General features: G+C 42.4%; 1 protein-coding gene across 2 annotated transcripts in view; it reads left to right on the forward strand.

Moving 5' to 3' along the window:
* The window catches only part of LOC124721641 (cysteine-rich with EGF-like domain protein 2), an 88,126-nt gene that overhangs the window by 10,471 nt on the left and 51,325 nt on the right, over positions 1-26,330 (forward strand). Inside the window, exon 1 of one of the 2 annotated variants that reach the window (XM_047246704.1) lies at positions 360-497. The exons of the other annotated variant lie outside the window; for it this stretch is intronic. Coding sequence (XP_047102660.1) covers positions 432-497 — 66 coding nt within the window. The 5' untranslated portion in view covers positions 360-431. Of the gene's footprint in view, positions 1-359; positions 498-26,330 lie in introns of those variants that run through there. 2 annotated transcript variants of the gene reach the window in all.

Raw genomic sequence — 26,330 nt, forward strand, 5'->3', positions numbered from 1 at the left:
CCTCAATAACTGACTGCCCCCAGAATTCTAAGTCCAGCCATATGTAAGATGTATCAACATTGTAGGGTGCTGAAGTTTCTGGAGGAACTATTGTCTTCAACCCAAGGTGTAGTAGTATTGTCTCTGCTCGTAGTCTAGTGATAAACATTGTGCACTGTAGAGGAAAGTCAAGAGCTAGAGTCAATGCCTTAGTTTTTTTTTTTTAAACTGCATGTAGTTTGTATGCTAAAAGCATCAGTCTGATGGAACCTAAAAGATAATTTGCTTCCCTTTCTAATTCATCAGTAATAGCAAACTGTTCCAGAAACATTACCACAAAAGACCTTATGGCTGACTCAAGATAGAACAATTTATGCCAGCGAGTTTCCTAGGCATGCAGTAGCCTCTGATCGGGGGCCTTCTAGCACTAGCCACAGGACACCACTGCTCGGATGATGAACGCGATGCAATGTGACACTTATGTGACGCACCTTGGCAATATTTCTGCTCATGCATTGGTAAGCATAAAACGGTTTAATTTCCGTGTGAAAGAACTTTGATAAACTGAGTAAACACTGTGTGGTAACACAGCAGGGGAGAGGGGAGGGGGGGGGGGCAGCAATGCTCACTCAGCTTATGATGTGAGGAATACTGATATGTACTCATCAGTTGTCATTTTTGACTTGAAGTTCTAGTATTTGCCTTACAGTTACATATTGGATTTTGCACACTTGATATTCTAAATGTTAATAGAATAAAATATCTGCTCCAGTTACCAATAATTTCTTATTTATTACACAACAGGTTTTGAAGCATAAAGCTTCATCTTCAAGTGCCACCAACTGTGAATAAGAGGAGGAGCTACTAGCATACAAGGAAGTATGGGTTTACATACCAAAATGAAAGAAGTAAAGTGGTGAGAAGAGGTGTACTCACATAATTACGGACACACAAATGTGTGGCGGTTGTTCCAGTCAGTTGTGTGGGGGTGGGCGGGGGGTCCACACCCACGTCTTATGCCCAGTATTGGGACAAATATGCTGACATAAATGGAGGGATCTGGAAAAAAATGAACTCGATAATAAATAAATAGCTGCACTCGCGCACAGGACCAGCAAGTGCAGGCATATGCCTCGATGGGACTTTGCACAAGTGACTAGTTCAGCTGGCCAGGGAGCTGGCTGACCGTTGTGGTGGAAACAACTGTTGTGGGAGCCAATGAAATGGGCTATCAAAATAGAGAGCCAAAGAAATGCAGGCAACGATGGCTGACTTGTCTGTCCGGTTACATAAGTGTCGTTTACAAGATTGATACAAAATAGAACTACAAATATAAGAATGAATGTAATTACAAAAGTAAGTGCATCACTCTGTTTTAGATACTTACATTGCAATTCCTGTTGTGTATATCAGTTCAATCGTGACTAAGTTTTTTATACTAAGACTGTTTTGGCTCTTTTAAAGACGAGTGTATACACGGTTACCAATCTTAATGGCTTGCACCATTCTCCTCGACACTTTGCCTGTCGTCTTATCGCTCAGTTATTGGATATATTTCTGTATGCTATATGTGCCTCATTTTAGTTGCATGTTTGTCTTTTATCTTATTATTCTGATGTACTCTGTCCAAGTTGACTTGTAGGCATTTTTTATGAACAATTTTGTTTATATGTTGTTATAATTATCCTCATATTTGTAGTTCTATTTTGTATGAATCTTGTGAATCACACTTATGTAAGCAGATGAACTGGTCAGCCTGTTCGTTGCACTTTTTTACGTTTCTATTTCATTTCCCCACCTCATTGACTCCTATGGCAGTCATTTCTGCTGTCACAGTCAGCCGGCACCCTGAACAGCTGCACTAATCACTTCTGTGGAGTGCTGTGGAGGCAGTTGCTGTGGTTGCTAGTCCTATGCATGAGTGCAGTTATTTATTTATTTAGTTATTATTGAGTTCGTTTTTGTCGATGCCCCTCCCTCTATGTTAGTCTTTTTCTCAGTCCAATGCATTGGTTTGATATGGGTGTGAGGACCCTCCTCTCATGACTGACTGGCCTGACCACCACACATTTCGGTTTCCATAATTATGAGCATGTCTTCTTTCACTGCTTTACCTTTGATTCTTGTATGTCAGTCCCATATTTCTTGTATGCTAGTGGCTTTTTCTCTTATTTACAGTTGGTGGCAACTAAAGATTAAACTTTAGGCTTTGAAACTGGTTGTGCAATAAATGAGAAATTACTGGAAACTGTTTTTGTTATTGATGTGTTAATTAGTTGTAGATGTTCCCCTGACCAAATATTTTAACTCCTAAAAGTTATTCAAGCATTACAGAATAGTCTCAACTGGGAGGTGGTCTAACATTTGTGAAATATTTGTTCGCTTTGTGTTCAATACAGGGGTGATGGCAGTGGTGGCCTTTCGAAATATTCGTGTTATGTGTGAGGGAATTTTTTTGGTTCAAGAAAGATTGTTATGGCATGACTGATTTTCCAGATTCATAAATTCTCACTAATCAACAAATGTGATGAGCACCTATAATTTAAAATAAGTGTGACATTTTCATTCAGTGGGCAAGGTCCAAAAGTAAGATGTAGGAATATTGCATGATCCAACTCAAAGAAACAAAATGCATAGGGGTGATTGAATCTGCACTTTTGGTTGAGCATCCTCAGTTCTCTTACACAGCATTCCTATGCAGTATTGTTAGCAGTAATGAGTTATAGCGCCTTTATGTTAACTTCACCAGAAGAAATTAATGCCTCCAAAACATTACTGCAATGAAATAATAGTGTGACATAATATTTTGTATCTGTTGGGGGGGGGGGGGGGGGGAAGAATGTTAAGTATTATGAAATGCTCCTCAGGGGTTGTCTATTGCATCTAGTATTTGGTGCCAACAACAGATGTGTTTTGGTCAGTATAAGAAAAGTAACAAAGTGAATTGCATCGAGTGATGCTACTGCACGACACCCCCTGTATTTCACTGATTTCACAAAACAAGCCAGCAAGACAATTCCTTTCAGCATGAAAATGCACTTTGAATCTTGCTTGACGACATAGGTAACAGTTAACTCTGAACCAGTAGGTTTTTTACAAACATGGAATACGTGAACTACCTGAGGACTGTAAGTTTTAAATAAGATAGCACAATAATTATTTTTTATGGTTCATTTCTTTTTAGTTTACTATTAGGTTTAATAAACCAATGGAATAATGCTATAAGATATATGCACTGCACTAAAAACTTCTTGCTGGGAATTCACTGTCCATTGTTGGCTTGGGCACACTTAGCTGACCCATGACCATCTTCTCCAACATGAGAATCCACCTTACTGCTGATGTGTTGCCCGCCTGACGGTGGCCCTTATCCTACTAGATTGCCAAAATTTGGCTGCTTTGTGGCAAAATCTTAAACTTCCTGACCAACTACTTCTAGTGCTAGCGGATGATGCCAAAATGTCTTACCTGGTTTTATATTTTAACTGTGATGGTTGGTTTCTGCTTGTCTCTGTGAGGTGGAGCACTTTTGCCTTATTGACTGGGGGGGGGGGGGGAGGGGGCATCCCTTGCCTGCTGTGGCCTGGAGTATGCACAGTGGCCCTTGCTTGGTGGTCTGGCCTGACCCCTACTGTTCCCATCTTTTTATTCTTTTATGTTTGGTGTTGTTTTTAATGTTTTGTCTTTCCTAAAATTTTATCACATTGTCTGTGCTGCTCCTTTCCGCGCAGTAACAGATTGCAAGATAGTGCTGGTCGGATGCAGAGGGTGCATCTCCCACTGTATCCCATGCCCTTGGGGCCACCAACTGCATTATGGGCAGAATGGCTCACCCACCCTACCCCCTCTCATTCTCCTCTTACTTCTCCTTGATTTTATTTGTGTCTTACTGTATCTTGATTACTGTTGAGCTACCCAAGTACTTCCCTTTGGCTCCTTCCTATGCGGACTATTCCTGGTTTGACACATATAGGATGAAAGGAATGATGACCTTGCAGTTTGGTCCCTTTAAACCACCCAACCAACCAATTAAGCTTAGAACAAATGTCTATTTTAATAAAACATATAGTATCTGTAAAATGGGTGTGTCTAAATCATCAAAAAGTAGTAAGATATTATGAACATTGGAGGTCAAAACAGTATGTGACTGTGTGCTGTCCTGTGTCCTACTCAAGTAATATGGAAATAAGGCAGTTGTAGTAGATGCATAAAGAAAACCAGTTAACAAATTATTCTGCCACAATTCTGTATTCACAAAAAAACTAATCAATAGCCTGGTGGAAGGAGAAAAACATGCATTATTAAGTGTAGAATATTACAAGTTTTCTGCCCTTTGGCTGCGGGATATTGAAAGTAGCAAGGAGGCGTATGATGGACAATTTTTCTTAAGTTTCTCCTTAGTGATTTTCAATCTAGCTGCATGTACCTCTGTCACAAAGGGGTCAGTCCATACCAAGTGGTCCAAGAAAAAAATAATTGGTTGCTTGACCATCTCAGAAAAAATTTATATTTTCTGGGTGAATTCCCCAATGTTTAGTTGTCACAAAAATATTTTAAAAAGATTATTGTTTATCATTTTGAAATGGTGGCCATATTTGTTCCAGGCCGCATGCGTTTTTTCGTATTTGCAAGCATCTACATTTTTTACAGTTATTCAGTAGTGGATTGTCCTAATCCTTTCAGATAAAATGCATTCAGTTCAGCACACTCTGGGCTACAAAATAACATCATTATCACTTAGCTGAATGTATTCTTTAATATATTCTTAATAGTTCAAATTTATCAGCCACAAATTAAAAAAAAAACTCAATTTTTGAACTGTAGTTTTCCAAAGAAAGATTAATTTCTCAGCTTTCATATTTGTTTCTGCTATTATACTGTATAGTATATTTACTTATCAATGGTGAGTAGCTTACACTTAAAGAAATACACATTTTAAATTTTTTTTTAATTTTTCCATTTTGTGGCGTGCAATATCTTTGTTGGGGGACCAGATAAAAATCTGGAAATTTCACATTTAACAGACTTTTATGATATGAAAATTCAGTATAAATTTCAACTTTGAGATTCAATTGAAAGTTATGGAAAAAAATTACAAGCACGAGTCAAAAATATGTTTCTTAACATCTGCGATATCTAGGCTTATTGAATAAAATATATCAGTTACAGTATATAGTTTAATCATATCTATGATTACTTACTTTTTTTATTGAAAATAAGCCTACTCATTACATTATATTGTTCTCTTGTTATTTGTTTTTAGTACATCACTCATTGAACATTTGAGAAATTTGTTCACTCAGTTTGGGTGTTTGATTATAAGTTCACCCAGTCACAGTTGTAAATTCCATGGGAGACAGCTTCCTTAGTACATTTTTAAGTGACGTCCAAACTTGATCCTTCTCAATTTTTTAAAAAGATGTCCTTGGTCCTGGAGGGTGATAAAATACAACATGTACATCTTGGTTTTGACAGTCAATATTATCAACTTCGCCAATCCACCACTGTTCATCGTAAACACAAGCCACTATGTCTTTATTTTCAAGAACCAGTTGTACAAGTTCCCCACACTGATGAAGTTCACTATCAGGCAAAGTTGATGTGATCTTACACCTCAGTAAGTTGTGTGAATGTGGTACAAAACAATGAAAAGATCGAGTGCCTTTAATCTTCTGACAATTGTTGTACCTTACCTTCAACACTGCCATAGACTTCCTGTATTTCCTTACATTTTTCAAAAACATTGGTAATTCCTTTGATATGTTTTTTTCAGAATTCAAACATTTCTTGAGGTGTTATGATATGATTGTCATCGATTCGCTGCAGACTTGCTTTTGTGAGAGCTCGCTTTGTTGTACCCCTGACACCATCACAAGCATTCTTCCTATGGCATGAAGCGAAAAAGTGTCATTGTACGTCAAACTCAAAATCTTCTTTATGAAAGGAGATCTTAATTTTCTTTTTTTTTTTTTGTATTGACTTGCTGCCCCATCTGAAAAGTAAATCAGTTTCTTTGTGGAAGGGTGGTGCTGTTTAATATAGTTTTTAATTTTAGTTGAAAAATGTGCACTTCTGTAGTTTTGTGTTCAAGGTAGTCACTTATGACACAAAAGCTGTGGCTCATTAGTTTATCTTCATTTTTATAATAGAATACAAATGGATGAACTGTGGCCTGTTGTTTACCCAGTGGTGCCCTTATACTTCATCTTGAACAACAAAGGAATAATTTTCCCTAAAAGTCAGCAAGAACTAAGCATTCATCAGCTGCCAAGGTTGGCTTTTTGTCTTTCAAAAATTTACTTTGAGCTTTTGCAATAAAATGATGCATTTTCTGATTTTCAAGGTTAGTCACCAACACTTCAAAAAACTCTTCTCGTGATTTTATGACTGTCACCATTTCAGTTCTGTCTTGTGTCACCCATTGTTCATATTTTAGATTGTCAGGCATCAAATCATATTCTTCGGATTCTTCAAACATGTCAAGTAAGGCTTGTTTGACTGGACTATCTTCACATTTTCCCCTGATCATACAATTGTAACTGTCAGTATTGCATACCATAACTTCCTAAAGGTCTTCATAGTCATCTCTAAGATTGGCCCCATCTATCATCAACTTTACACTCTGATGATACAAACAAACACAAACATTATGGGTGCCAGATGCCCCTGCAACAATACACCATTTGGTCTCAACTCGCAAAACTTTGACCTTCCAGTTTTAATGTCAGGATTTTCTTTTTTAAATTCAGTGAATAGTTCATTTAAATTACACAATATTAACCTTTTTTGTCTTTGAATCTTAGAACCATATTCTTTTACAGAAACACAGTCTTTTTTGCCAGACATCAAACGGCTGTTATTGTCATCATCATAATACTTAATAACTTTATTGATTGTGTTTTAATCTACCAAATTAGATGCACTTTTCTTTTGTAATGCTGGTAAAATTACGTGTTCTTTTACTAATTGCCTTGTTAACTTAACAAGACGTTCTGACACATTAAATTCATCACTAACTTTTGCTCAACTCCAAGAATTCAGCAGTAAACTGATAATCTTAATTTTATCCTCTTTCTTTGAAGTACTGCATTTAGTTTTTAGTTTTTCTATCAAATCATCATATTCTGTTGGTGAAGTTTTAGAACTTCCATCTGTTTTGGTACAAATTGTTTTTTGAAATGAAACTTCCAAATTATTTTTGACTGTAGCTGCCACCTTCTCAATTTTTGTATTTAAGGCACTTGGTCTTTTATCTTGACTTAGTTTTCCAATTTTACTAGCAGGCTATATACCCAGGATTTCACAAGCTTTATCTACGTTTTTAATGGTTGGTGATAAGTCACAAAATTCTGTATCTGAGGTTTCACTACCCTTTCTCTTGTGAATTACAAATATCTTAGAATAACATGTTGGACACAATGATTTTCCTGGTATGAGATTGACAAAAGGGCTTTTGCTTTTAGGATAATGATCAAATGTTATTTCTCGCAGACCTGTTGTTATAGGCTTCTTATGTTTCTCAAAAGGGTCCATGCAAGACTGACCAAGAAGGTGACAAAATTTTTTATAAATATTTCATTTCATTTCATTCATTTCATGGTACTTGCATGATGATTTGACCTCTGGGCCGACTCGTAAGTATAACAACACTTTTTCTTCTTCACTGTAATCTTCAATTAAAGTAATGTCTTTAGGATACGCTCCAGACACACTTTTGACATGCTTCAGTAATAAAAACACGAACACCAACAGAACACTGAGACACTATTTTTCAATTGCATACTTCAAGAACTTCTAGCTAAGTGTGAGTAGACACTTGTTGGTGTAAAGGGGGAGACAACAATCAGACTTGTATAGACTTGCAGGTGCAATTGTTAGCCTGCTGAAACAATTAGCACAGCATTGTTTTGACAAATAATCATTAGCTAGTGCAATGTGGTGTGTTACATTATGCAATCGGTATACTTTATTTGATGAGCCTACCAGATATCGCAGATGTTAAAAAAGGTATTTTTGACTTGTGTTTGTAATCTCTTTTCCAGAACTTCCAATTGAATCTCAAAGTTGGAATTTATGCTGAAGTTTGATATCATAAAGGTCTATTAACTGAGAAATTTCCAGATTTTTATTTGGTCCTTCAACACAGGTATTGTACAAACTGGAAAAAAAATTAAATAGTGTACTTTTTTAAGTGTAAGCTGCTCACCATTTATACTCTATAAAAAGTAAATATACTATACAGTATAATAGCAGAAACAAATATGAAAGCTGAGAAATTAATCTTTCTTTGGAAAACTACTGTTCAAAAAATTTTTTTTTTAATTTGTGGCTGAAAAATGTGAACTATTAAGAATATATTAAAGAATACATTTAGCTAAGTGATAATGATGTTAATTTGTATCCCAGATTGTGTTGAACTAAATGCATATTATCTGAAAGGCTTAGGACAATCCACTACTGAATAACTGTAAAAAATGTAGATGCTTGCAAATATGAAAACACACATGCAGCCTGGAACAAATATGGCCACCATTTCAAAATAATAAACAATAAATTTTTTAAAATTTTTTAAAAAATATTTTTGTGACTACTAAACATTGGGGAATTCACCCAGCAAATATAAAATTTTTCTGAGATGATCAGGCAACCAGTGCTGGACCACTTGGTATGGATTGACCCAAAGAGGTAAAAAGCTTGCCTCTCTCAAAATTGGAACAGATCCTAGACACAACTTTTGTGTTACAGTGTGACCATGTTACTTCACAGCTAGAGAACTGCAGCATTTATCTTTGTCCAGTTATCTCAGTAGTTGGGGCTAAAAAAGATAATTCACAATATGAAAGACAAAACTGGCTGTACTGTATCTGTGAAATGATTTTCCTGGATTCAAGGCCATAAATTGATAATCCAATGTCACACCGTAAGGAGATGCGGAATTGCCTATCCCTGCAATGTTAAAATATGCCTACTATAGGGAACATTTTCTGACAAACTACTGGAGACTAGAGAGATAAAATTTTTACTGTATGTGCATTGATATGTTATAACAATACTGACACAACAGTTTATTGTCAAAGTATTTTCTTAGAGAGATATTTCACATTTATTTTTACGTAAATGTTTTCCATCACTTTTTACTAGATTGTCACCCCTAAGTTTTTTGTAAATCAAGTAATTAAAAATCATTGTTTTAGTGTGTAAAAGAAGCCCATGTGGCTAAGTCATAAAAATTTCAGGCTTCACCAGTACCTGAGATAATGTTCCTAGGAGAAGTAAAAAGCAAACTTACGGGAAACGCAGAAAGAAAATTAAAACATTCCTGATCCATAGTTAATATCCCCTTCACAGTCTTTATAATCATCAAGTCTTCTTTTGGCACCCCTCTGCACCTGTCTTGCTTTTTTCATTAATGTCTTGATTATATTGTCAGCATGCTTAGTCTGTGCTGATCTAAAGTCAACATGGCACGTACTGTGTGGGAACCAACATGTGAACCCAACTTTTGAAGGATCTGGCATTTAGTTATATTCCCAAGATTGAAGGTTGCCACAGCAAGACTGAAGCCTTTTAACACCTGCCCAATGCGGTTTCCGAAACCATCGTTGTGCAGTTGACCATCTTGTTGCTCTCTCCACTTATATCATGCACAATTTTCTCAGGAAACGACAAACGGTAGCAATATTTTTTGATCTGGAGAGAGCATACGATACCTGCTGGAGGACTGGTATCCTCCACACACTGTTCTCTTGGGGCTTTTGAGATTGGCTGCCCCTTTTTATTTGTGAATTTATGGCAGAGCGCACATTTAAAGTGCGGGTGAACACTACTCTTTCTCGTACTTTCTCCCAAGAAAACAGGGTACCCCCAGGGCTCCGTGCTAAGTGTTGTACTGTTTGCCATCGCCATAAATCCAATTATGGATTGTCTCCTTCCCGATGTCTCGGGCTCCCTCTTTGTGGACGATTTTGCTATCTTCTACAGCTCTCAATGTACCAGCCTTCTTGAACGACGTCTTCAAGGATGTCTCAATCGCCTCCACTCTTGGAGTATCGAAACCGGCTTCCGCTTTTCTCCCAGTAAGACCATTTGTGTCACTCTTTGGTGTCCTTCTGCCTTCCCTACATCTAGGCCTTGTTAACCTTCCATTTGCAGATGTCGCTGAATTCTTGAGTCTTATGTTTGACAAAACTGTGCTGGTCCTCCCACGTTTCCTATCTTTCGGCTCGCTGTTTGCCATCCGTCAACACCCTTCGTGTTCTGAATGGTACCTCCTGGGGAGCGGACCGAGTAGCCCTTCTCCACCTCTATCGAGCCTTAGTGCGCTCGAAATTGGACTATGGAAGCGTAGTTTACTCCTCTGCTCAGCCGTCTATTCTTCGGCATCTCGACTCTGTCCACCACCGTGGATTGCGTTTAGCGTCTGGAGCTTTTTACACCAGCCCTGTGGAAAGCTTTTATGCTGAGACTGCTGACCCTCCGCTGTCCAGTTGGCGAGCTGTCCTTCTGAGTCGTTATGTTAGCCATCTGTCTTCTATGCCCGCTAATCCGGCCCATGACCTTTTTTTCCACGCCTCCTTGGATTTAGGGTATGCAGGCCGCCCTTCCTCTATAATACCACCGGGAGTCTGCTTCCATTAACTGCTATGTTATCTTTCCTTCCACTTTCCTAAAACTTTCTTGACGACTTTGGGTACAGCACCGCCTTGGCTCCGCCCCCCCGGACCTGCCTGCTCCGTGACCTTTGTCAGCTTCCCAAGGATGCTACCCCTTCTCTCGTTTATCGTCGGGCATTTTCTGCTTTGTGCGCACAAATGAAGGCTGCCACATTTATTTACACTGATGGCTCAAAAACATCATTTGGTGTTGGGAGTGCCTATATTGTTGGCGACACCCCTAATTGATTTCAGCTTCCCGACCAGTGTTCGGTTTTTACTGTGAAGCATTACGCTGTTCTCCAGACTGTCCAATACATCCGTCGCCATCAGCAGATACAGTGTATTATATGCTCAGATTCGCTCAGCTCTCTCCTCAGTCTCCAAGCTCTTTACCCTGTGTCAACCCTCTGGTCCTCTGGGTTCAGGACTGCTTCCACTTCCTCCACTTGGGGTGCATCTCTGTGGCATTCCTCTGGATCCCAGGACACATTGGTATCCGTGGAAACAAGGCAGCCGATATAGCGGCCAAGGCTGCAGTGTCTCTTCTCCAGTCTGCTGTTCGCATGGTTCCCTTCGCCGATCTACAGAGTGTTGCTCTTTTATGACACGCACATTGGTCTACACTTCCCAGTAATAAATTGCAGAATGTGAAAGCTCTTCCCTGTGCTTGGACCTCTTCCTCCCAAACTCGGCATTGGGAGGAGGTAATTTTAACTAGACTCCAGATAGGACACTGTCTTTTTAGCCATTGATATCTTTTAAGTGGCGATCCTCCCCTGCTTTGTCCCCACTGCTCTCAACTGTGGACGGTGAGACACCTTTTACTTCAGTACCCCTATCTTACTCCACTACGTGCCTGTCTACAGCTGTCACCTGATATAGCTTCCATTTTAGCAGATGATATGCGCTCAGCTGATCGTGTCCTTGAGTTTATTGGTGTCAGTGAGATGATGTCGGTCATTTGAAGCTCTTTTTGTGGAAAACAACCCCCTCCCCTTCTATAGTGGTTTTCTAAGCTTTCCTTCTGTTTTTAGTTTCCCCACTTTTTGAGTTTCACTCCCACTGCTGCTGATTTCCAATTTGTATCTTTCCCTAAGCCATAGACCAGGCGCTAATCAAACACATGGTGTTTGTGTGTAGAATGGGGAAGGCGCGTGATCTACACTCCTGGAAATTGAAATAAGAACACCGTGAATTCATTGTCCCAGGAAGGGGAAACTTTATTGACACATTCCTGGGGTCAGATACATCACATGATCACACTGACAGAACCACAGGCACATAGACACAGGCAACAGAGCATGCACAATGTCGGCACTAGTACAGTGTATATCCACCTTTCGCAGCAATGCAGGCTGCTATTCTCCCATGGACACGATCGTAGAGATGCTGGATGTAGTCCTGTGGAACGGCTTGCCATGCCATTTCCACCTGGCGCCTCAGTTGGACCAGCGTTCGTGCTGGACGTGCAGACCGCGTGAGACGACGCTTCATCCAGTCCCAAACATGCTCAATGGGGGACAGATCCGGAGATCTTGCTGGCCAGGGTAGTTGACTTACACCTTCTAGAGCACGTTGGGTGGCACGGGATACATGCGGACGTGCATTGTCCTGTTGGAACAGCAAGTTCCCTTGCCGGTCTAGGAATGGTAGAACGATGGGTTCGATGACGGTTTGGATGTACCGTGCACTATTCAGTGTCCCCTCGACGATCACCAGTGGTGTACGGCCAGTGTAGGAGATCGCTCCCCACACCATGATGCCGGGTGTTGGCCCTGTGTGCCTCGGTCGTATGCAGTCCTGATTGTGGCGCTCACCTGCACGGCGCCAAGCACGCATACGACCATCGTTGGCACCAAGGCAGAAGCGACTCTCATCGCTGAAGACGACACGTCTCCATTCGTCCCTCCATTCACGCCTGTCGCGACACCACTGGAGGCGGGCTGCACGATGTTGGGGCGTGAGCGGAAGACGGCCTAACGGTGTGCGGGACCGTAGCCCAGCTTCATGGAGATGGTTGTGAATGGTCCTCGCCGATACCCCAGGAGCAAGAGTGTCCCTATTTTGCTGGGAAGTGGCGGTGCGGTCCCCTACGGCACTGCGTAGGATCCTACGGTCTTGGCGTGCATCCGTGCGTCGCTGCGGTCCGGTCCCAGGTCGACGGGCACGTGCACCTCCCGCCGACCACTGGCGACAACATCGATGTACTGTGGAGACCTCACGCCCCACGTGTTGAGCAATTCGGCGGTACGTCCACCCGGCCTCCCGCATGCCCACTATACGCCCTCGCTCAAAGTCCGTCAACTGCACATACGGTTCACGTCCACGCTGTCGTGGCATGCTACCAGTGTTAAAGACTGCGATGGAGCTCCGTATGCCACGGCAAACTGGCTGACACTGACAGCGGCGGTGCACAAATGCTGCGCAGCTAGCGCCATTCGACGGCCAACACCGCGGTTCCTGGTGTGTCCGCTGTGCCGTGCGTGTGATCATTGCTTGTACAGCCCTCTCGCAGTGTCCGGAGCAAGTATGGTGGGTCTGACACACCGGTGTCAATGTGTTCTTTTTTCCATTTCCAGGAGTGTATTTGAGTTTGACCAAGGGTTCAGCACGATAGGCAGGAGGCTCAGCTCAAGCATTTTGGCAACTGCATGACTTGTTGGGTGTTCGAGGAGTGCTGGGGTGAGTGTCTTCAACACTTGGTGAATGCAAGCTGAAACCATTTCCAGACGTCATGGGGTTGGGTAGCCACACCCTACTTACGATGTCGGACATCGTAGGCTGGGCAGAGAGGTAAAACAGGACAGGTGGCAAACTGTGGCAGAACTAGCTTCAGACTGTAATGCTAGGCAGAGTAAAAGTATGTCTGAACATGCAGTGCACAGAACACTCCCAACGATATGTCCCTGCAGCTAACAACCCATGCATGTGCCAATGTTTACACAACGAAATCAGTAACTACAGGTGAAATGAGCATGTGACCATCACACATTGGCAGATCATTGCATGGTCTGATGAATCCCGATGCCGATTTGAGGGCATAAATCCATAATCTTCCAGGGGAACAGTTGCTTGATGCCTATACTACGGGATGGAGACAAGCTGGTGTGGCTCCATTATGCTCTGGGGAACATTGACATGGGCATCCATGTACACAGTGGAGCTCGTGCAAGACACCATCATGGCCAAGCAGTATTGTACACTGATTGCAGACCATGTATACCCCTCATGACGATCATATTTCATGTGACAGTGGCATTTTTCAACAAGATAGTGTGCCATGCCACAAGGCCAGCAATATGATTGAGTGGTTCAAGGAACACTGTGGTGAGTTCCAATTGATGTGCTGGCTCTCCAACTCGTCAGATCTGAACCCGATTGAACAATTGTGGGATATGATTGAACATGACATCAGAGCTCATTGCCCCCCCCCCCCCCCCCCCTTGGAATTTACAGGAATTAGGTTACTTGTGTCTGCAGATGTGGTGAAAACTCCCTCCATAGACCTACCATTGTTTCCACACCATGATGCGCCGCCACTGTTAGCATGCCAAAGATGGACACACTGGCCATTAGGTAGGTGGTCATAATATCCTGGCTGATCAGTGTATGTCACAAATGTTACACCTTCTTCCACTTGTCTGTATTTTGTAATGCTTAAATATTGATAAGAACAAAGCATGCAAAATCCAAATGTAACTGTAAGTCTACTACTAGAACCCCGAACTTATGTACAAAACTGATTTTGTTTTAGATGATTTTTGACTGTGGTTGTAGTTTATACTTGTAGATATTACACATGTCGTATGCTGCATGAGCAACAGTCGCACCATTTTGAGACTGCATGATGATCACTAAAAAAACAAACAATTTTATGCATGCCAATACGAGAGCAGAAATGTATCCAGGATGTATCGCATTGTAAACATCTAAGCAGATGGTGGGTGGCATGTGGTCAGTGGCTGCTGTATGACAAGGAAACTATCACACATAAATTGTTCTGATCATGACCCAGCCTGTAGATACTTCACAGAAATGTTTCTGAAAGTTTTTGCTATTACTGATGGGTTCAGAATGAAGCTAATTATCTTTGAGGTTCCATCTGACTGATACTTTTAGCAGACAAACAGAATGCAGGTTAAAAAATTAAGGGAGGGAATTTGCTTCATCTTGTGACTTTGCTGTGTGTATAGTGCACACAGTTTATCAGTCGACCATGAGCAAATGCACCATGACACCTTGGGTGGAAGACATCTCTTCCTCCAGAAACTTCTGCATCCTACAGTGTTGCCAGATCATGCAGATGACTGGAGTTAAAATTCTGAGGGGTAGCCAGTTTTATTGTTGCTGGAAGTGAACAATTCAGACTTTCTCTGCAGTGTCCAGCCAAATTTTGTGTCAAAAACTGTACCACCCCACAAAGGTGCATTGAAAAATATCCTCCCTATTCGTCTAGTCTGTCACGCTCTGATTTCCACTTGCTTCCATACATAAAGAGATTTGTTTCTGGAAAGCATTTGGAGTTCAATAATGTGGTTCAGGAGCTCAGTGAGCAGTGTTAGATTACAGATCCGAAGACATGAGGTTCAATGCCTGGTCAGTCCTAGGATTTATATGTAATTTATCACTTATTTCACCTCTGACAATGTTTATTAATGTGTAAAATGCCAAGTAGCACTGTGGTTCAGAGTCTACGTTGAACTGTAGGTCCCCTTATAACTATTTGAGTGAGTCAGTCCGTAGGTTGGAGGAAGGCGAGGACATAACACCTCCTATAGCACTGTGCGTACTAATACATTGTTGTCTTCAGACATTTGTGTTGATAACAGCTTTACCTTAAAGATGCTGTAATAATTGGGTATTTTGCAAACCTTTCGGAATTGTATTGTGAGTAAATTTTTTTTGTTCGATTCTCGGTCCAGTTAATGCTAACGGAATTTTGTTTTGTTTTGTAATGCATTGGGCTCTGAATTAAAGTGTCATATTGAGCAGGTGTACTGCCACTTAAGATCTGGTGTATTTTAGCTTTTATATTGAACTTAGTGAGTGTTAGCTTTAATGTGAAGACTCTAAAGCTGGTAATTTTGCTGTCATGATTTAGTTTCATCCTGATTCATAGCATTGGTAAACTATTAACTCAGGTTTGCAACACATCAAAATACTTAGCACCAAGCAATTTCTTTGCTTTTGTATGTATTGAGTCTGAACTTTCTGTATTTGATTTTACTTTTCATGGCTTTGATCTTGCCAGTGAAGGAAGAGTGAGAGAAAGAGACCAGGTATCAACACTGAGAAAGGTGAATATGATAACTTGCTTTCCAGCTGAACTATCACTCTCTATACTAACATCAGTGATTACAGATGTTAAATTGACACCCTCCTTTTTTATAGCAGTCTGTTTATTCACCCTCCTCTCATATTGCAATCCTTTTTATCACATCAAATAACTAAAACACTCACTTAAGTGTGGCTTTAAATTAGATCCAAGCAAAGACAACTTCTCAATTAGGTGATTGAGTTATACCTCACAATCACTAGCTAATTGAGCCTGCTCCCTCCCCACTTCCTCTTTTTGTGTCATAGTTCTTGTACGTCTGGTTGTGTATGGTGATGTCTCATGTAGTTACCAACTTCCTGTTATGGTTTACAAATTTCCACCAATGGGGTTAGAACATAAAAGGGACAGTCATGTTAAGATGTGCAATTGGAATAGGCTCCCTTCTGCATTCCTCTGATCTACCATCTTTTCTATTGCTTCAATTTTTCACAAGTGGTGGTTGAAGCACTGAAGATAGAATCATTCCATAGTTGTGACACTAATCTAGTTGGTTATGGAGTTAGACTAGACAGTATTATTATTAATGAATTCTTTCTTGTTCCAAATTGTGAATAAATGAGAATGCATGTGGTACGCAACCTGTTCCTACTAAATTTTATTTGTAAGACAGAAATTAATGGAATCACCCATGCAAGTACTCAAACATTACATAAACATTAATAGGAATTGTTGTTGATTAGAATGAAGGGAGGTGGTGGGACTTCAGCAGTTGCAAAGCTCCTGGGTTTGAAATGTCAGTGTGTCACAATTATGATGTTCAGTGAACACCATGTTTTGCAGCCAACAAACAATTATTGAATGACAAGCCGACCGGTGTGGCCGTGCGGTCTAGGCGCTTCAGTCTGGAACCGCGTGACCGCTCCTGCCTCGGGCATGGATGTGTGTAATGTCCTTAGGTTAGTTAGGTTTAAGTAGTTCTAAGTTCTAGGGGACTGATGACCACAGATGTTGAGTCCCATAGAGCTCAGAGCCATTTGAACCATTTATTGAATGACACCTTCACAAACACCATGTAGATTAACTGATATTTTGTGATAAATAAAATATTGGTGCTGCTGTATGGTGTTGGGAAGGTCATTCTCATTCAAGGAACAATTACTGTAAGTGGAAAGAGAGAGGATGTGCTTCTGAAGATACTGTAGCATGTGGACATGGCTGAAGGCCCCCACCCAATCTGTTTGGACTGTTCTCGCCATTGTACTATGCTTGGCGTTTCTCATACCTCACTGAAGTAAGAGATTCAGATGTTGGTGTTCTTACAACTTTTTTCAAAAGTATAGGATTTGAAGTTAGTGGCAAATCCTATGCACTTTAGTGTCTTCAACACTATGAACAACATTTGTGTGCCTGTAGAGATTAAAAAAAAGTGGTGAGCCATTGTGATTCTGCCAGACGTGTGGTGTTTACTTTGCTTTTTCCGTAGATTGGCTTCTAGAGCAATAGGCATTTGTCTGGTGCCCCCAGTGGGGTTCACTACTCTTTCGTGATTACGTGCATGGCGAGCACGAGGCCCCAAGCTATTGCAGCATACAAACGCCTACTTCCTGTTGGTATCATGTCCAGTTATGCAAAAGTCACAGCCGTCTCACTCCCACTACTCAGTTTTTTCGAGTTCTCCCACCTCTCCCCTCTTGTGGTACCCCCAGCACAGTCTTTCTCTCTCGATCCCCCTCCCTGGAAATGCACAGATCAGTGGCCCAACACCAGCCGGTGGCTGAAGGAACAGCAACCTCTGGGTCCTGGGACTGCTCACTCTTCGTCCATCCCACTGCAGATAGTACCTCACAAGAATCCAAGCCACCAAATGTTGCAGAGGAGGAGGAGGAGGAGGACGGTGGCGACGACGACGACAAACTGTAATGGATATTACCATCACCCGGTGGAACTGAAACACTTTTTCCTCCTCTAGTGCAATTTGCTTTTCTACAAGGAACTCACTTCACTGATTACCGATCTGCAACACTCCATGTTTATTGTACATTCTGTCAGAAATGTGCTGGCCCTGAGAGGCCGTCTGGAGGGGTCTGTACAGTTGTTCGCACAGGTGTGGTCAGTGAGTGATTTCTTCTTCGTACCATGCTGGAAGTAATTGTGGTACGAGTGCAAGTGACCTCAGAAATCACAATTTTCAAAGTTTACGTACCTCCAGGCAGGCCACTAATTTGCCTTGAGTTTGACCACCTTCATCCAGTAAGCACCGCCCCCTCCTTCCCCCTTTCCTCTTGGGGATTTTGGTGTGCATCACGCCTTGTGGGGGAGTACAACTTTGTGTGGTAGGGCCCTTCAGCTTGATGAGCTTCTTACTGACCACAATCTCTCTCCCCTCAGTGATGGTGCTCCTACCCATTTCAGTGGCACCTTGTCAGCTGTCAATCTAATGATCTCTTCCCCCAGGTTAGTGGCGTCTGTACATTCATCACTACATGATGATGTATGTGACAGTTACCACTTTCAAGCAGTCGTGTCACTTCGTTACCTCCACCAGATGGTCAGACTACCTCATTGGTGCTTCAAAGAGCCAACTGGCAGTTTTATGCATCTGCTGTTACCTTCACCCCTCTCTGTCAGATTGTTTTGACAAGGTAGTGTGAGACATCTCTGACACGATCACCCAAGCCACTGGAAGTGCTATTTCCCTTTCTACAGGTCCCCTCCAGTGCCAGCCGGTGCCATGGTGGACCAAAGACATTGCAATAGCTTTTCGGGATCTCTGACAATGTGTTGAGCAACATCCTTTCCCAGGTGTGGGTCAAGCTCTGTAGTGTGCTGTGCAACCAACGATCAGCAACTGTTCTGGGGCTTGTCCTTCATGGTGGTCTTTGTACTGATGAATTGGTTTTTGTTGAGCACTTTGCAACCCACTTTGTGACATCATCGGTGTCCTCTTCTTATCCAGCTACCATTCCACAGCAGAAATGACAAGTTGGTGATGTCCCCCCCTAGGTTCCCCTATGTTTCTCCCCACACCAATCCAAATTGTATAATGAACTTTTCAGTGACAGGGAGCAGCTTCAGGCTCTTGCCTCATCTCAGGATACAGACCTAGTGTTTGATTCAGTTCATGATCAGGTGAGCCAACACCTAAGCGTTACTAAAAAGACTATATCTACTTAGGGTCTTCTGCCATAGTTGACTCGAAAGTTTCTTCCCTTCACAATGGCGAGATAGTATTGTCATCCCAGTCCTTAACCAGAAAAAAACCCAATGTCTCTAGACAGCTACCAACTGATTAGCTTCACTGTGCTCTGCAAACCGCGTGAAATGATAGTTGCCCACAGGTTATGCTAAGTTCTCGAATGTCGAGGCCTTTTCTCTCTCTCTGTAAGTGTGGTTTCTGGAAGGGACAACAAACCATCTGGTGTGGTTAGAAACAGCAGTCCAACATACTTTTTCCAAATGTCAGCACCTCGGTGCAGTCTCTTTCGATCTGTATAAGTCATATGACACCGTTTTTACTTATCTTTCTTGATTGAGGCCTTTGTAGCTCCCAACTTACTTAATTTACCAGTTTTTATCACACTGGTTGTTCCGGTTTGTGTGGGTACTTTACTCAGTGCTCTGTGGATCCAAGACAACACCATTCCACAGGGCTCTGTCCTGAGTTTCACACTCTTCCACATTGCCATCAATGGGCAGTTGAGTTCTGTTGGGCTGCTGGTCACCCCTTCACCGTATGCCAAGGACTTTTGCATTTGGTGCAGCTCCCACTTGGTGGCCTCAGCTGAATGCTAGCTCTGAGGTGCCATCTGACAGACCTCTGCACAGATCCTATCCCATGGTTTCCAGTTCTCTCCTGGAAAAATGTGGGCCACGCATTTCTGTTGTTGTACCGTGGTCCATCCTGACCCAGAATTGCAATTGGGTACCCAGCACTTGGTATTTGTTGCACAGTTCTGTTTTTTAGGCCTCCGTTTTGATAAAAAGCTATCTTGGCCACCCCATATTCGCCAGCTAAAGACTAGTTGTATGGAGAAACTTGCGCTCTGCTTCCTTGCTCACACCTGTTGGGGTGCAAGTCTTGCTAATGATCTTGGTATTTACTGGGCACTTTAATCACCGAGTGGACTGCGGCAGTCAGGTGTAAGGCTCTGCAGCACCTTCAGCTTTGAAATTGTTAGACCCTTCATTGAGTGTGGGTACTGGTGTCTTCCAGACTAGGCCCATAGACAGTCTCATTGCCAAAGAGGGAACCTTACCTCTTCAGTTCTGATGGTACCAACTCTTGATCTCTGTAAATTCCATTCATCAGTTCTGTAATCATCCGATGTATCCCGTTTTTTTTTTTTTTTTTTTTTTCACATACAACGGACATTGTCCTCCTGATAACTGCCCTCAGGTGGGATTACCAGTTGGAGTACACATGATGGCTCTTTGCCAGGACCTCCCCCACTCCTCTGCGGAGTGTGCTCCGTATGGTTTCTTGTGCACTCTCATCTTTTTTGGTGCTCAAGTCATGAATTAGCACTGATCTATTTCAGTGTCCTAAAGTCAGTTGCTCCCTTGACCTTTTGATGTCTGTCACATACAGTTTTTCAGGAGTTTTAGGATGCTACCACCTTTTACACTTATGACTCTAAAACTGTCAACTAGACCTAGGCTTTTATGTATCCTGCTAGTCAGGGACACCATTCATTGACAGGAAAAAGTAGTGTTTTTACAGTGGAGCTCATAATTGTTAACAGAGCCCTCCACACACTGAGAAAAACAGCTCCTGTAAACATAATATCAATGTTGGTATTACAAATGTTATTTTTTCTCTCTGTGCGTAATAGCCGAAAATGAGGTGACAAGCAGCATAATAAATCTGCAATAATGCTATGATCAAAAACTACAAACAAAAGAATTTACCTTGTATGAGTAGGTATCTGGTGGCTTGATACTCGTCAGTACACGCGCACGCAGTGGCCATGCTGATTTTCTCTCTCTCTCTCTCTCTCTCTCTCTCTCTCTCTCTGCACTTTCTCATCTACACTTGCCACAAACATTCTGCTATGCTCTCTTCATCTCTCTCTCTCTCATTCCCAAACACCTCGAACTGCCTTGAAGGATTTCGTTGCTTTGCGATCTGTGCTTCACCGTCCGGGGCTATATAAACCTGTGTCATGCAGTGCAGGGTAAATTTCTTACTTGTTCCTATTCCTATTCTTTATTGACTAGAATTGTAAAATTAGATATCTTATGGCGATGATATTCTATATTTGTCTTGGTTTGCCGGAAGCTGCGGGATAAACCTCAAAAATTTCTTATCAAGGCTATGAGATTCAAGAAGGTGCTTCAGGCTCCCTGCTTTCAAGCGGTAAGATATATGATGACTCACGAAAGGTGAAAAAAAGGAAGTGTGATGAATCTTAAATCACTGTCAGATTGGTTTATTCTGTCGGTTCGCCTCTCTGCATGTTGTGTAGCAAGCTACTTCCAAATATTTCTAGGGTACCTGCTAAGATGCACCAACATTTAGGAACTTTACACCCCGACTGCAAAGATAAGAATGAAGAATTTTTTTTATACGTAAGAAAGAACAGTTATTAAGATGTCAAAAAACTGTGAATGAAAAAGCTGTGGAGGCACTGTATTTGGTCAGCTGCTGCATTGCACAAGTAGACAAAATGCGTGCTACTGCTGAGAATTTAACTAAACCATGTGTGGTAGAGGAACACAATATATGCTTGATGAAGAATCTGCAAAGCATCTTTTTACGGTACCGCTTTCGAATGACACTTCTTCATGTTAAATTGCCACTTTTGCAGGCTGTATCAAAAGAGAACTGGTTGGTCTCTTTCAACATAAAAAACTCATCTTGCAAATGGATGAGTCAGCTGATGTTTTTGGACTGGCTATCTTTTTAGTTCCAGCCTTTGTATCCCGAATAGACAAGCACTTGAAATAAAGAGGATGCTGCTAAGTCTAAAATGTGTTCTTGATGAAGCAGTAAAAATAATTGTTAAATTGTGCACTCTTGAGTGCTGATTGTTTTCAATATTGCCTGAGGATTATGGAAGCAGACATAAGATGCTATGGCTCCACATTGATGTTAGATGGTTATCTCAGGGCGAGAACTTAACAAGATTAGTCGAACTAACAGCTGAATTAAAATTTTTTATGACTGACAATACTTTTGGCAGACATATTTGCAAAAATTAATGAAGTAAATCTTTTGTTTGCAAGGGAAACAGACTACAGTTTCCAGTAGCAGTAACAAAATAACCACTTCAAAAAGAAATTGGTAAGAGAACTAGAAAGCTTTTAACACTGAGTGTATTTGTTGGTGAGATAGCAGAATTACCAAATGAAATATTGGAGAAATTGGTCCATTATCTCCATGATATGAGCACATCTTTTGAGACATATTTTCCTGAAAAGCAGGACACAAAACTGAAAATGAATTCATGGACTCAAAATTGTATTGTACTGAGTTTGCAGAAGCCAGAAAATATGTCAAATGAAACCTAAGAATCCTTTTTAGATATGACATCAGATTCAACTATTGGAATCATTGTTCAAAACAGTGTCACTAAATGACTTTTGGTGCAGCGTTAATGGTGAGTATCCACAACTTGCCATGGTGGCTTTGACTGTTCTCCCATTTCTAACAACATACTTGGGTGAAACAGATTCTTAGCGTATGCAGCCCTCCAGGGGGCTCACCACTCTTTGATGAGATTGTACTTCACTGCCATGGGGCCCCGGTGTTAGCAGCACCTTTTTGCTTTCCATGCTGCATGTCTATCCTCCTCCTGTTCTTCCCCTCCCTTGGGGAACATATCTGGGATATTTTTGGGACTGTGTTCTGAAGTTTCAGTAACCTACCATCAGAGCAGTCCTTCCACTGTTTTTTGTTTCTTTCTTTGTTCTCTATCTCGTATCCTTCCTCCGCTTCGGCATTTTAGGTTCGTCTTTGTTTCTTCTTCCTCCCTGTGCACTCTTAAAGGTTGGCACATGTCTGACACATAACAAGTGACTGGGTAAAGCATAATTCTCAGTCCAGCCTCAGGTCGACAGGTAGGGTTCGCATGTACCTCCTGGTACAGGCCAGGCCCAGGGAGGGGTGATTGCCTGAGCTGTTACTTTCCCAAGTTGCGAATTGGTCTATCTGTCAGAAGTTTGGCAGGTGTAGCTTGAGGTACGAAGAATCACCTAAGGAGGGTGAGCCCCCCCTCAGAGGGGCTCCAAGTTGGAAGGACTGTGCCACTGGAGACACTGGCAGTCATGGGTCATTTTCTTGCAATGAGCCAATCACCATCTCAGTCTACATCTTCTAAATGTAAACAGAATGAGGCTAAAGATTCCAAGACTCTCCCAGCTTCTCCTTGGTTCCTCATGGTATCACATACTGGAGGAGGTTAGTCCTTTGTTATGGTAAATCAATTTATTATTCAGAAAGGTGTTGAGGCAATTCTAGGCCCTGTGAAATCCTGCTCTCGTTTAAGTAATGGCACTTTGCTTTTGGAGATCAATTGTGATTCTCAAGTCCAACAACTGCTTGCAGCTTTACAACTCAACGGCTATCCTGTTCGTGTTGAGGCCCATTGAATGCTGAATTCTTTACGTGGTGTTATTTACACTAGGTTGCTTGATGGTCTGACTGAGGGAGAAATCCAAACTTACCTCTCTGATGAGGGCGTCACTGCAGTTCATTGGGTAGTGAAAAAGGTTGAGTCAAACTTAGTGCCTTCATGCACTCTTTTTCTTACGTTTGATAGAGTAGTGCGTCCATAAAAGATAAAAGCAGGCGATAAAGGCATCGTGGTTTGACCGTACATTCCAAACACGATGCCCTGCTACCAGTGTCAATGTTACAACCACACTCAAATGCCCTGTCGAAACACAGCCAAATTTGTTACTTCTGATAGGGATGCTCCCGAGGGTGATTGCCCGCCTCCTCCCCGCTGTCTCAGTTGCCGTGGCGACCGTGCAGCCTCATCCTGAAAATATTCCATGTATCTTGATGAGTGGGCCATCCAGGAGATCCGTGTGAAGGACGAAGTGCCTTACCCTCTCGCCTGCAAGTTGTTGGCTAGTTTTCAAGCCCTGTGTTTTACCATCAGGCACTTACAATACCATTATTACTGCGCCTCGCTCCACAAAGGACATGGCTGCGTAGTTGTCCAGTGTCACAGTAGTATCCCTGTCTCCTCCTCGTCCTTCTCCTCCTCCACCTCCAGCTGCGTAACAAGCCACCAGATCTTCGCCTCTAATGGTGAAATCACCTGCTACACAACCGGCAGGTCGGAAAGGACAGAAGGAGTACTCTTGTGAAGACTTCTTACGCCCCTCCATCCAGCAAACATCAGACTCTTCACCTGCCAATCGCAAAGGTGCTAAGAAATCAATCAAAGACACATGGTCTTCTTCTTTGCTGACTTGGAGATCCTCTTCCACAATGTCGCTGTGTGAGTCCCTCACCTGGCTGACCTCCGTTTCTCTGGTGCACACCACCAACCGTTTTTCTGCCCTGGAATCCGTAGATTAACCCAGAGAGACTGCCGTCACGTCTATAGATCTTGTGGAACAGGACCCTCCAGCCTCTGTGCCCTGTAGCAATGAATCTTTGAAGGCTGGCACTCAGCAGCCACTGAGTTGATAACCCTTCATTTTTTCCCTCCTCCACTTTCCCCATCGTGACTCTCCTCCAATGGAATGTGCGTGGCATTAGATCCAACAAGGAGGAATTACAGCTACTCTTGGCATCACGGTGTCCACATGTTTTGTGCCTCTGGGAAACAAAATTGCATCCTTGTGACTGCTTTGACCTCTCGCATTTCTTTCTGGTCCGCTTTGACCTTCTCCTGGGGATGGTATTCCATCTCGTGGAAGAGTAATGCTGCTCATCTGGGATGACATTAATAGTCAATCAATCTCAGCTGAACACCTGGCTGCAAGCTATTGCAGTCCGCATTTACCTTCCTTGCTTCACCTTTTCTCTTTGTAACATCTACATCCCTCCATCATTCTGTATCACCAGGGTGGACTTCCTCCAACTTATTGGTCAACTCTCACCCCTTTTTGCTGCTTGGTGACTTTAGTGCACACCTTCCCCTTTGGTGCTCTTCCAGAGCCTGTCCAAGAGGTGCCTTCTTGGCTGACCTTCTCAATCATCTCAACCTCATCTGCCTTAACACTGGAGCAACCACATTCCTTTCAGACTCCACGCGCACCTGTTCCCATTTGGACCTCTCGTTGTGCACTGCCCAAGCTTGCCTGTTGTCTAGTGTGGTCTGTTCTGTCTGACATGTACTTGAGTGACCATTTACCATGTGGTATCTGTTTGCTGACTCCTACCCCGCCTGCATGTAAACCCAATTGGCAGTTTTCTAAGGCCAACTGGAGCCTTTACTCCTTCCTGGCAGCCTTTGATGAACATTTCCCCAGTTGTGATGACCAGGTAGAGTACCTTACTGCCACAGGATGTTCCATTCCTCACACTTAGTCTTTACTGCGCCGTGTCTCATCCCTTGGTGCGCAGAGGCAGGCTGAGATGCAATCTGCACTTAGAGACATTCTCCCTGCGTTTTTTTAACTGTCATCCAACGACGGCGAACTTTACTCACTATAAGCTGTTGGGTGCGCAGTGTCTTTGTGTTCTTCAGGATAGCAAAAAAGCTTGCTGGATTTTATTTACTAGTTCGTTTAATAGTTCCACTCCCTCTTCTGTAGTGTGGCCCTCAAAGGATGAGCATTCCTTTACTGAGTACGGGCTTGGCAACCCTGGGGTTCCTGAGCTAGGGATTGGTAAGCGTCGTCAGTCTCCTGTTACCGTAAGCTCTAGGCATGCTTCAGCGGCCACTGTATGGCGTGTCAGTGGAATGTTGTGTGTTGCAGGGAATGGGGATCTTGACTGCCCAGATTGTGAGGATGGTAAAAATCTCTGTAAAAAACCTCTAAATCTCAATGTGTGCTGTGTGCTGATGAAATGCACAGCTGTTGATGTGGAACAGTGGTTAGTGGGTAACCTCTGGGGAACCTGCTGCACCTCAGTGGTGTAAGGCTTACTCAGGCATGCGGGGCTCTGTCTGAGTGGACCCTGTTTCCCTAGCCGCTTGTAGGACTCGGATGGAACCCTCGAAATCGTCATCTTCTCGTCCCAGTGTGAAGGGCGTACCGCTTGGGACTATTCACACCCAGTCCTCCAAATGAATGGGGGAGGCTAGTAGCCCTCCTGGTAATCTGAATTGATTGAATTATAGTAACAGGGCTCAAGGAGTCATAAATCAAAATGTGTTTTTGGTCATTAAGAGGAAGGAGGGGACATTTGAAAAAGTGTCCCCCTTCTATATCCATAAAGGCTTGGGAGGAAATGCTGGAAGTCTGAAGTCTATTAAGCAGCTGTGGAATGGTTTGCTACTGGTAAAGACTAACAG

The sequence above is a fragment of the Schistocerca piceifrons genome, chromosome X, assembly GCF_021461385.2.
Source record: "Schistocerca piceifrons isolate TAMUIC-IGC-003096 chromosome X, iqSchPice1.1, whole genome shotgun sequence".
Classification (NCBI taxonomy): domain Eukaryota; kingdom Metazoa; phylum Arthropoda; class Insecta; order Orthoptera; family Acrididae; genus Schistocerca; species Schistocerca piceifrons.